The 13403-nt window shown below is 40.7% G+C and overlaps 1 protein-coding gene across 1 annotated transcript; it reads right to left on the bottom strand.

Moving 5' to 3' along the window:
- Positions 1 to 9676: 9676 nt before the first annotated feature.
- LOC127602029 (glial cell line-derived neurotrophic factor-like) lies at positions 9677 to 12229 on the bottom strand. The gene is made up of 2 exons (XM_052067844.1): positions 11780 to 12229; positions 9677 to 10757 (listed from the first exon to the last, which is right to left on the bottom strand). The coding sequence occupies exons 1-2, from the start codon at positions 11970 to 11972 to the stop codon at positions 10246 to 10248; spliced, it is 705 nt and encodes a 234-aa protein (XP_051923804.1). The 5' UTR covers positions 11973 to 12229; the 3' UTR covers positions 9677 to 10245.
- Positions 12230 to 13403: the final 1174 nt, after the last annotated feature.

The raw sequence follows: 13403 nt of genomic DNA on the forward strand, positions 1-13403 counted from the left end.
TAGCCCTGAGAGTTGCTCAAACCCAAAGCTGTAGAAACGTGGGTTCCCCGGACAGTATGAAGTATATTCCAAGCAGGTATTTCCTTGCCGGCTTTTGCCACCATCTCCGGTCCTCTCTCTATTTTAATGATACGCTCCAAATCGTCCCCACGTGTGAGTGTGAACGCGGATTGTTGTCTGTCTATGTGTGTCCTGCGATTGGCTGCCGGAAGACAGCTGGGATCGGCTCCAGCATGCCCGCGATGCTCGTGGGGATAAGTGGATTAGAAAATGGATAGATGAGTTTCTCAATCGTTGCTCATGAATTCCTTTGTGTGTTATTTTTTTCTGCGTGGCATATCAAGAAAAAGTTGTGATTCTTATTATTCAAGTGAAAAATAATGACAGTATTACTATCCTGAAAGATAATTGTCCCATTTAAAATACCCCAAAAATTTAAATACAAACATGATGTAGAGTGGCACCTTGAAAAAGTCTTCAATGGCAGATTTCAAAAGCAAAGATTTGAATTACTTTTGAAATCTGTCATTGAAAAGCAAAGTCTTGAATTGCTTTTGAAATCTGCCATTGAGGACTTTTTCAAGGTGCCACTCAACATCATGTTTTTATTTTAATTATTATTATTATTTTTTACAAACAAGCAGCACGTGAAGTGAAAGATAATGTTACTTTTATAATTATGCCACTTTGTTGTCATACGTTTGAGCCTCTGAAAATGGCAAACCTCTACTTAAGATGCCGTACATTCTCAACCCAACTACTCACAGAGATATTAGATGGAAGAAGACCAAAATGAAGGCAGCGAGACTGACTGACAAAACGAGCAGCACCTTAAGTTATACACTTTTCCAATTAAATTTGAACTGCTGAAAAAAAAGAGTAAACCTGCAATAAATGTCATCCGATCTCAACCCAATGATGTAAGTTGTTCTGGTTCGGGTTTTTTTGGTCAAGAAACTAAATTGAAGGCAGCAAGTCCCAACAACAACAAAGCACTTCCTGAAGTGAAGGAAAAGGTTATATTCGCAGTTTTACCATTTTTATCCCAGTACTTTGCATTACATATCATCTTATCCCGACCCAATTGAGTTTGTTTTTTGTGAAGTCAAAACGACACACTTTTCATGTCACTGCTAGCATGTAATTCATTCCGCAGATGCAACAAAACCCAGAGTGGTTTAGCAGTCCTTTTGCAATGGTATTCCCATTTGTGTTTCAGCCACTGAGAGTCTCTACATCGTCGTGGTGCAACTGCTAATCAGATGCAGAGATAAGCCTTTTCACTGCATGCAAACCCAAAACACACACACACACACAGTGGTGGACTCAAGAAAGAATGACTTGGGAAGGCGAAGTACCAATTTTCAAATCATTTTGAATACCCATCATTCTTAGGTTAAATTATTTTTGGATCTTAAAAATAATAAGAGTGTATAAAAATACGAAAGCGGTTCGGATAATGGATGGATGGGGAAAATCCTTGAGCCATAAACGTCATGTGATGATATGATCCTTATGCGGAACTGACGTTTCTGCTACGACCGAAGATTCTTAAAAGCCAAAACGCAGCGCGAAAATATTTTACCCTCATAACGTTGTGACATGCAGTCAAACAGGTATTTCCGTTGTTTAATGTTTCGCATTTATGCCACGCTCCATTACAAAAAAATATGTTTAAAAGCTATGTTGTGGTTATGACGTCAACAGTTACAATTGTGTCGCATCAGGAAGTGCAGGTGTACCGAGCGTGGCAAGCTTTCAATTAGTTTAGGTTTATATTTGTGTGTGCCTTATTTAAATTGCTTTTTATTTCTTTGGAGCCAAGTGTTGCCTTGATTATGTCACAACAGCTGCCTGTGTTGTGCTGCTTGCAGTTATTGGAGAGCAGACAAATGATTATGTATTGTTATGTGTTTATGAAGTACTTTGTGTTTTCTCAGTTTGGGAGAGCCATACAGATGTTTAAAAACTGCTGTGTGTGTGCCTCAGTTTGAGTACTGTATGTTGAAGATTAGATGTAGCCTCGGCATGTGGAATATTTTTTTTTAATAAGATGATGCAACTTTCTTTACTGTCTCTCCTGAGTAAAAAACATTGCACAGCTGCACTCATAGAACACAATAAAACTATAGTGAAAGACAGTCAATGTCCAAATAGTCTGAAAATAACGCAATAAAGCAAATACTTTGGCTGCTGAAGCAATTCATCAGGGTCTCGTATTGACAGGCGCGTCCTTACAATGCCCACACATATTTCCTGTAAAAGTTCATGCCTGTACTGTTTACGAATGGTTCATCAAAGTCTCATTTTGAAGTTGGAATATATTCATTTTATATTAATGAATAAACTACTTTCTTGTTGCCTTTGTGAAGTTGGTAAAGGTTGAGGCGTGGCATGAAGGTCAATGATGTGCTAATCTATGTGAGAGAGTGTTCACTTTCCTGCATATGGTATCACTTATGTGAATGGATGCAAGGCCAAGCAAACATGTCCTTCGGGGTTAAAACGGTAATTTAATTTGGAACATGTTTTAAAATATGAATTATTGACATTAATGTCAACAATGTAGCACAACAAAGCAAGCAAATTGTTTGTGTTCCGAAACAATTTGCTGAGTTGTTTTGACTGAAAGTCAAACCTCGGTTTTCGAACGTCTCTGTTCTCAACTAAATCGTTTTTCGACCAAAAAATTTGAACTTTTTACGGTTCGGAATATGACCGAAACCGGTTTTCGATCAAACTGAGCAAACCTGAATACACCACTTGACTCCTCTCGCTTTCCTGACACAAGGAAGTGACTCTTCCTCATGGAGTGGTCATTGTAAGCAGACACGTTTGTTTTGATTTACGCAATTCTGATTCTTTTGTTTTTTTCTGCATAGTGTATTATCCTCTAATCATGGCCTAATAAAATTGTTTTGGATTTCGAACCAATCGCTTTTCTAACAGCCTTCTGGAATGGATTATGGTCGAAAATCTTTCTTTAAGTAGGAGGACAATACAAGCAGCAACTAGTTTTGTAAACTTCCTACTTTGTTGAAAATGCGGGAACGCCAATTTTCATATAAGCAACACTTAAAATGTTTTGTTGGATTGCCCAACTTAAATTTTTTTGTCAAAGTTTATAGCCTTGAAATTTTTAGTTCACCCAAGATTTTTTTACAGTGTACTCCAAGAACAACAATTCCAATAGTGCGCGCGCGTGTGTGTGTGTGTGTGTGTCCTCAGCACATAAGACCAACAATCCTGCCATATATCATGTTTCCATCCGCGCCGTCACAGGACCCTCATGGGTCATCTGAAGGTGGTTTGGATGAGGAAAGGTCACGGCGAGGTTGCGAGAATGTGGTGTTTGAACTGGTTGCTCCGTGTTTTCGCCGTGTGAGCCATTCAATGTCTTAGTGGTGGGATCCATTTCAGCCTGGCTTCACCCTGCAGGAGGTGAAACAGATGTCTGACAGGGAACTGGCAGCTCAGAAATACCCGAGGACATATTTTTACAATCTAACACAATTTTCTCCTTTATTTGTTTGACAATTCCAGTAGCTGTCGTTTTTTTTTCATTGATTTGGAGAGTTCATAGGCCGCATCATTAGGTACACCTGCACGCATTAAATTCAAATGCTCAGTTTTGATTGACGCTGTCAGGGGTATTTATTGGTATATTATTGTGTTTGTAATTATTTGTGGAACCTGATCAACTGTCCCCTGTCGTAACGGCTGTCCCTGAAAGGATTAATGAATTATTTTCAGACAAACATAACCCTAAATTCATAATTATTACTGTATTCTCAACCCAACTCACCTGTATTTATACTGTATAGCACTTTCACAACAGCTGCAGCTGTTTAAAAAAGAGAGATTTTGTTGCCCCTCCACAATAAATATGCTCCGATTTCTGTAGTCTTTCATGTTTATCTCTGTTTTTTTATTCAACACATTTGCAAACACTGCTTTTACTTTGGAAAACAATGCTAACCATTTTTGCCCTGTTTACCGACTTGTTCCAGACCAGCTCGTGCATTTTCTGCACTGTCATTTTGAAACAATGTCTTATTTTTGAACAAAAGGATGGATTTAAAAAAATACAATGATCAATTATTAAAATTCGCGTTCATTGCAGCCTCATGTAAATGACACCGCAACGCCATCAGCAGCATGATAAGCTTTTTCACCTTCACGATTAACATCACCTGCTGTGTGAGACTGATACTATATGAATGTATTACAAAGTTAACATTCATAGTACAGTACAAAGTAAAAGGGGGTCGTGTATGTGCACGTGTGTATCTTGTGTAATTTTTGATTTACTGTATTAATCTAGATAGTTTATGATGGGTCGGTCCTCTTCCCATTGCATTAAAACCGTCTGTTGGCCGCCCACTTTAGACCATTTTTCTCCTCTAGATTTCCCACTGTTCGTTTTTTTTCCCCCACAGATGAAGATGAGAAAACGTTTGGGCGACGTCGTCCGAGGACTTGTTGCCTCGAGCGTTTGCAGACAATCCACTAGATTTATGAACACGCGGAACAGCGGTATGTGCTCTTTTGGTATGTTCTCTTTTGGCTCATCGTTACGTACTCTCCTCTATGAATGTCCTTTGTATGGATTTGTATAAGTGTTTGTGTGTTTTGCAGAATATGTGAACACATTTGCTTTTTATGCGTGCCAACAAAACGTTTCATGCGTGTTGTTCGACATATGTCAAACATTTGCCTTTATCTTAACTTTTATTGCAAACCAATGTGGCACTTTAAATGTGACAATTATCTTTCAGTCGTAACACTGTCATTTGTTCTTGATATGCCACGCAGAAAAAAATAAGGCACAGAGGAATTTATGAGAAACGATTGAAAAATCCATTCATCCTTCTCATTCATTTTCGAATCCACTTAAGTGTTAAATCATGAATTTACTGTGGTTAATCACATTCGTCAGTTTATTTTCACGGGCCCCCGTCCAAGCCTGATTGCCTCCAGATCTATTCAATCCAGAAATCAAAGAGATTAAAGAAGAAAAAAATGAGGTCTGCCAAAAACGATCTCAAAATGCTGGAACAAAATGCCACTGTCATGGTTACATTCTGTTAAGTCTCCAGCAGGGGGCAGAGGTGGACCTATCCTTCCAGCTGCACACCTGTCACCCATCATATCAACGGACGACCTCAGGACGCTCAGTCCGACCATGAGGGGCCAGATAAATGCCTTGCTCAAGCCATTATTCAAATGCTGTGTTCGAGCCGTTCAACGTTCTTGCTACATAGTTCTCTTGCATTGTTCTCTTGCCTAGTTGTATCTTATTTATTTTTGTACAGATATTCTTGGTGTGTATTTGTCGTTGTGACAAGCTATTTCATTTGATCTTCTCCTTGCCTTTTGCAAGTGCTTTTTGCTGTTTTTGTCCTGGTTATTGTTCAAACATCATCATTTGTACTTTGTTGGCCTCACGCCTCTTTTTTCATGAAATTCCTCGAGTTGACAACCATCAGTCTACGTTTATAGAGTCCGATTCTGTCCATAACCTTCCTTACATTCTGACAGCCAAGATACAAAGAAATTCAGCAACAGATGAGAAATAAAGAAAGTGACAGCTATTCATCTGGAATGCTTTACAAAGTAATTCCTAAAGCTTTTGGACATCAGTGAACCACAGTGAGATCCATTGTCTTCTAAGTGAAGAAGCATGGAACAGTGAGAAACTGTCCCAGGAGTGGCCATCTTCCAGAAATGATTCCAAACGCAGCAACAACTCATCCAGGAGGTCACAAGGAAACTCACGACAATGTCTGAAAAACTGCAGACCTCCCTCGCTTCATTTAAGGTCAGTGTTCATGGCTCGGTAACAAGGAAGAGACTGGGCAAAAATGGTGAAAACTGTTGGTGACCATAAAGAACATAAAGGCTCATTTTAGGTAAATGTACTGCACCATTTCAGAAAAAGAACATCATACCTAGAGTCAAACATGGTAGTGTGATAGTCTGTAGCTGCATTACTTCTACAGGACCTGGACGACTTGCTTTGCTTAACGGAAGCATAAAGTCTGCTCTTCATTAGAATATCCTGAGGAATAAAGTTCAGCCAGTAGTTTCTAACCTCAACATGAAGCACAGTTGGTGTTCTGCAACTGTATAATGATTTAAATCGACTTCTGAATGCCTTGAAAAAAGATTTTTGTGTGTCCTAGTCAAAGACCGGACTTACATTTGATTCCAGTGCTGTGCAGGCATGGCCTTTAAAAGGATACTCATTCTGTAAATCTCGAGTGCCGTTGAATCAAAACAATTCTTGCAAGGAAGAGTGCCCCGGAGACCCTCTTATTGTACCAAAACAATTTCAGGATTATGAATTCTCAATCAGAAGGTAGATAAAATATGACCTTGTCTTACTAACATTTGGATTGTGCGTGATGAGCACCTCTGAAGATGATCTCCAAATTTTCCCTGCAGAGAGGGGGCACGAATAGGGAGTTGGAGGTCTGCTTTGCCTCTTGGGGTGCACACACACACAGGGAGCAGTGCAGTGTTTACAGAGAAGATTAGAGCAGTTCCACTCTGTGCCTCAGCTGCCACATGTGGAAACCATGAGAGGAATGCACGCCGTCGGTCGCGATGATGCGCTGACAGCGTCTGCTGCGTTCATCACCACATTTCTAACTCTTCGAATCCTCCAAAGTACCAACTCGGGTTTTCCCACGCAGCCGCCCTGCTGACACACATGAACAAGTCACCCTTGGAGCCACGGTACACTTCATTGCGTTTAAAGGGGCCAAAAATTCTACGAGTTGGAATTCAGCTCAGAATATTCTGGGGAAAAATAGGGAATTCTTTTCCGTGAACTGTATTCTGTACGAGTGTTGGCATAACCATAGAACGGGTCCAGCTGATCACAATGCTATTAAGTATGATTCAAAATACTTTGCTGTCATAACTACTTTTTTTTTAAACCCCTGAGACCAATTTCTTGAAAGTAACGGTAGTACTTCATATTGTGCCGTTTCCTGAAATCTTTTTTTTTTTCTCTTGAAGAAATAGGATTTTAATCTAAATGGCTGTTTTTCTCAGAAATTTTAACATTCTTAGAGCGGGTGCTATTTTATATTTGTATTTGCCCCAGAAAAATTGCCTCCAACATTTTGTCCTGAACAATCCTAAAAAACAATACTCTTCTTTAAAATGTGGCATTTTGTTTATTTGTATTTTGATAAAACATTTCCACTGTTTTTGTTAAAAAGAAATGATTGATGATCATTCTTGTTGGATTACCACTTTTTTCTGAGGAAAACATTTTGATTTTTTTTTTGTGGGAAAAAAATAAATCTTTAGTGTTACACTTTTTCCTTAAAATGAACATGTAAGAGAAAAATATTGTAAAATTCATACTTTTTCCCCCAAAATGTTTTTCCAGATTTAAAAAAAAAATTCCGTCCGAAGAAAAAAACTTAATTCCAATAAGATTCTGACTTCATTCATAGTGCTGTTGGAACAGTTTTGAATTTTACACGTTAAAATATTGTATGTGTCATAAATAAAAGCAAATGATGCCGCAAAGGAGTCAGACCGACACCTAGGGCAACCTGTCCTTTGCTTTCATCTCAATATTTAATGATGCGGTCAAATGCCTCACAGGTTGTATTTCGCTGCCGCGACTGTAACTCGCACACGACAACCCCTGTGAACATGACATAGGAAGTGGCTCTTTTTGTCCTCAACCCACAGCTTGATTGCAAGATCATGATGTGCTCATTATCATTTTCTTTATCGTTGGCTTTTTGGGCACTCAAGTACACTGTGCAACATGTAAAGAAAAAAAAACTTATTTGAACGCAAAGTTGTGCTTATGTTTGGCACATATAGTGTAAAAAAAAAAAATCTATTCACCACCTGTTGGCCTGGCGATCCACTAACGGAAACGTGATCGTTCATTACAAGCTCGTTTGACGCTCTGAACAAAAGCGCAAGAGAGTCATGGTGCTAATGACATGATCCTCTTTCAGGTTGCCTCCTCCTTTTACACGCTGAGTTGTAAACCAGCTGATTCTAATAGTACAGTCTTCACACAAGGTGATAAATTAAGATTTGGCTGGTATGGTCCGAAAATAAATCGGATTTTAATAATATTTTTGTTCCCCCACGCCCAATTAATTTCTAGAAAGAGCAAATGACAATGTCAGCTTATTATACAAAACAAGTTATCTCCTGCAGAGAACTTGCTGATGATGTGTTTTCCCAAACGTAAAATTGCTCTTTTGTCATAACAGATGAGCACGATGAACTTCTGTGAACATAAACATGTTCTGCAATTTAATATCCTATAATGAATCGTTAAAGGTCATGGCTCACCTGGTCCATATTTAAGTAGTTTTTCCCGTTTTCCCCCCAAAGAACAATAATATGCCGTTCTTTAACAATTGTTGCTATTTTTCCTTTGAAATATCCGAATTAAAAAATGTTCTCTTTTTTTTTAAATCATGGGATTTTTTTGTTCCTAAATAGACTAAATGACTTGCCGGTGTTCCAGGGATGCTTTGTTGCATTATTTGTTTCATGTCGACTCTCTCGTCAGCAGCTACGAAGAAGTCTGCTCAGTCGCAAACAAAACTTTTTTTGTCACGCTCTGACCTCAATAAGTTGAGCAGATTTCAAAAACCAGTCGCAGGAAAACTGAGCTCAAGTGACTCATGCCGCATGGATCAAAAAGAAACCACACTTATTAGCTTCCCCAGTTATCACCCTCCTGCATCCTCTTGTCGTCTCTTTTACAAATACATCTTTCGAGCCAGTTAGTCACCCACCGGATTGAGAAATCGGGTCTTTTTTTGCTCACAAAATAGAATTGACACTTTAATTCAGATTTTTCGTGCTTGTAAGCATACCCAAGAGTTCAACATGGAGCAAAAATGTGCTCTTTTCATTCAATTCTGTAGAAATTGACATCCACAGCAGACAATATCATAAACGATTGGCAGATGGATTGCCTGCCCCCTCCCCCAAAAAATTATATACAGTGTGTGTGTGTATATATATATATATATATATATATATATATATATATATATATTTCCCCAAGCCAGCAACATCTTTATTATATTGATGTTATGGGCAGAAGAAGTCACAGCTTGGCTTGATAAAAAGGATTCCCAACAGGTGGGAGTGTTTTTTGTCAAGTTGTTGTTTATGGAAAACGAGATGCGTTTGTTCCAGCGAACAAAGGCCAATTGAGGAGGGGTTTTAATTTTCTTAGTCGCTCAGTTCTGAAGCTTTGAGTAAAGTATAGTGGATCACAATGCTTTTCTCCGGAAAGCATAGCAAGTCTGAGTTATTTTGTGTTAGTTTGTTGAATTGGATAAGTTTGCCTGCCTTATACTGCAAAGAACTCAAAATGTGAAGCAGACGTTTGCTACAAAGAAAGATGCGACAACACGAATGAACATGTTTTCATTTTATAAAAACCAAAATAAATATGAATAAGTTAATACATCCATTTTCATAAATACATACTATATGCTTGCTCTCCAGTAAAAAGTATCTCCAAAATTCATCTTTCTGAGTCGGAGATGCATGGATTTGCCCCCCCCCCCCCATACATCTCCCTCTGCCATCTCTAAAGAAAAAAAAATCCAATATTATAGAAATACATGTTTTTTCATACATGGTTCAATAAGATTCTGTTTTTTTTTTTTTTAAACGTAGGTTTTTCATGAGTTTGTGGGTTTGAATCCACCCCCAGCCTCTCTGTGTGGAGTTTGCATGTCCTCCCCATGACTGAGTGGGTTTTCTCCGGGTACTCCGGTTTCCTTCCACTTTCCAAAACATGCATTGTAGGTCTAAATTGTCCTGAGGTGTGATTGTGAATAGTTGTGAGTTTGATTGATGGTTTGTCTATTTCTGTGCCCTACAGTTGGGTGGCAACTAGTTCGGGGTGTTGGGGTGTACCCTGCCTCCTGCCCGAAAGCACCCCAAAAAATGTCCTATATTCCTTGGACTCAACCCCAACTTCAGCCCAGCCCTCCACAAAATGTGGACATGTGCATGGGTTCCATCCGTCCCATCTTAATTTTTCTGGATCATCAAATAGCTACACATGGAAATTTGGAGATACTTTTTTTTCCATTGGACCGTGCCATAGATGCTCTACTGTCGACACAGAGAGAGTATAGAAACCTCTTTCGTGTCTGAGGCATACATGAAGGACAAGGTGTGGATTGTCAATCAAATACATGGTTGATGCTGTATGAAAAAAGTTGATCAGACACAAGCACATTTTCTGGCCGAGTGCTTCCTGAGCGTGTGGTAGACCAGGTTATCATCCAGAAAGGACAGGTTGTCGTCAAATGCCACCGGGCGGCAACAGGTCTGCGGGGGCGCGTCCTTGGCCGGCAACCTCCCGTGGCGGCCCAGGTGGCGCAGGATCTTGTCGTAGTTCGTCTCCGACTTCCTGCAGGGTCCTGCGCAGTACCTGAAGATCATCTCCTCGCCCGAATGGTAGCCCAGGCCCAGGTCGGTCACATTGAGGTGGACCTGCTGGAGCGAGCAGCCCTTTGCTCGCTTGCCGCCTGCCTTCCGTGCCTTCGGCATCCTTTTCCGGCTCGACCTGGTCCTCCTCTCCCGTCTGGACCTGATCCTATGGTTCTGATTAGACTGGGGGATCCTCTGAGTCGGGGTGGACTCGCTGGGTGATCCTCGTATTCTGCTCACGGTCACCTTGACCAAATCCGCCAGCTCGTCAAAGTCGGCCGGGATAGCCTCCTCCATAATGTCTAAAGGAAAAAGGGATCATTGCCGTAATCGCGTCATGAAGAGAACAAGAACATCCATCCGTGAGTGCTTGTCTCTCAGCAATTATTTACCATCGTAAGATGTGTGTGAATGCTTGACTTCCAGCATTGCTACTGAAATAATTTGGATGTGCAACGCTGTGAATGCTTGACTCTGAGCATTCACGTCATAAAAATTTGGGAGACACAATAAAGTACCGGTAAGTGTGAATGCTTGTCTTTTCAAATTCCCATGATGATTTTGTGTCTCGACAATCATCCAGAAAACATTGGACACCACGACAATGTAATGAATTGCTTGTAAGTATTCACCAGATGTTTGTCTTGCTGCATTTCCACTACAATACTTTGGATTTGCACCAGTGCGATGCTTGCCTTTCAGCATTCCTACATTGGATTTTTAAACTTGGCAACCTTACGATTACCTGTCTCTCAACATTCCCTCTTTTTTAACTATAGTAGCATTAGTGTCAATGTAGTCCCATTGAAATACTTCTTGCAAGCAGCAATTTTTTTATGTCAATGTCTTTTTTTTACCCCAATAGTAACATTAGGATGACTATGTTTCATTACCATGTTGTACCATCGTGACATTTGGTATTTTTGCGAACGCTTATCTCAGCATCCTGACTGAAAAACCTGCAGTTGTGTGAATGTGTCTCAGTATTCACATTTGACTAACATGAAAATGACTGCTTTTATCTCAACATTACCAACCACATTTTTTTGACCATGGTAATATGAATATTTGGCTCTCAGCATTCCCATTCCAAATATTTTAGACATGCAACAGTATGATATGAATGCTTGTCTCAGCATACTGGTTAAAATACTTTGGTCATGCAACAGAGTGTCTTTCCAGTCTTCCCGCTTTTTTTTAATGATAAATATGAGTCTCAAAAGACTTTCTCTCAGCATTGCCACATTTTTTGGTCATCAGCAAGACTGCTGGACTCTCTCAGTATTTCCCCCAGTAACTTATTGCCTCCCAAGCTCTTCCTTACAAGCGTCTGTCTGGTGGTCCACGTCCTCCTGGCTCTCGCTGATTCCCTGCGAGGTGAATGACGGGCGAAACCGGAGCGGCGGGCTCTCCAGGGGCCTCTCCTCTGCGACGAGCACCAACCCCGGGGGCTCCGGGCCGGCGTGCACAACTCCGAGCGCAATCAAACAAGTGGTCAGGCTATGCCATAGCGTCATGGTCCGCTCGGGTCCGGCAGCGGGTCATGGCGCGCCTCGGAACTAGCTGCTCTCATTCGGCAGAGAGAGGCGCTTCCCAAAGGAACTCTTAAAAAAAAGGGAAAATTAAAAAAAATGTTTTGCAGAGGTCCTTTAGACATGCATTCCGACTGAGTTCAAGTCCACACTGAAGGAGAAGCGTGATGGGGTGTGTTGGTGACGTGTGGCCACCCATTCCCGGGTGGGTGGAGACTACACAGGTCAGTCAAAAATGTGCTTCCAATCAGTGGGACATAGTATGTGCTGCTATTTGACGCCCCCACCCCCTTGACATTTGATACACCCTCATCAGAAATACACAGCTCCACATATATATTATACTAGCTGGTTCGCCGCCCTCCGGGCGCATCATCAGCTAGTTCCTGCGGAAGGCTGGTAAGGTGGGCCTTCGGCCCACAAAAGTGTTGTTGCTTGGTTCAACTTTTTGTTCATCTTCATTGCTTATCGCGAAAAAAAAGAGATGTTTACCTCTACTAAATAACTAACAATTTTATTGCAATGCTTGTGGGTAGACAACATTTTTTCGCTAAGATGCCCGCGCGATCGTAGTGAGCCACTGCCTGAGCGGCGCAGTGGCGGCGCGTAGCGGCCCGGTGAAGTAGGTACGTTTTGAAAAGGGACAGACGGAAGGACAGACCGCGTGTGGGACGACGCGCAATATATATATAAGATATGATACAACAATGACTCAGTATTGTGTCAACTAAATCAAACGACATAACTTGTACGCCCGCATTTCATTTGCAGCAAAGGAGTGAGCTAACATGTTCGGACTTTTTTTGTGATATTTTTATTTTTCTGAAGTAGTATTGCAAAAAACAAACGGCAATACTTGGGATGCTAATGCTTAAAATGCTCACTTACCATGGACCCACGTCTTACTGCTGTGTGCTTGGTTTGTGTTTGTGTGTATAATGTGTTGTGGAGAGTGTCATGTTATCAAGAACTGGATGTCCGTCCAAAATTGATGAGAAGACGAGAAAAAAACTTGTGGTCAGGGAGCCTCCAAAGAGGCTGACATCAGCATGAAAGGAGTTGAAGGAATTTCAGGCAAAGTAACGGCTGTCTATTTAAAGTGATGGATGACAATCTCCTGTGCTCTTGCTGTTTGGGCTGCAGGCTAGAGCCGCAATAATATCGATATCGGCTGATAGGTATCAAAATGGTCAGCATAAAACCCTTCTCGAAACACCTTGTGGTTATAGTTTATGTTAATGGTGAAAGTGTGTTTGTGTAAGTGTATAATTATACTCGGTATGGGTGCATGTATTGGATGTGAAGTAGATTCTATGATACAGTATTTACTACTCACTGCACAACACAGACTAATTCTCGTAAAAGCTCGAACACACCTTGAGGTGTCAGTAAACACACTATTATTACATTTACTGT

Source organism: Hippocampus zosterae, chromosome 6 (genome assembly GCF_025434085.1).
Source record: "Hippocampus zosterae strain Florida chromosome 6, ASM2543408v3, whole genome shotgun sequence".
NCBI lineage: Eukaryota > Metazoa > Chordata > Actinopteri > Syngnathiformes > Syngnathidae > Hippocampus > Hippocampus zosterae.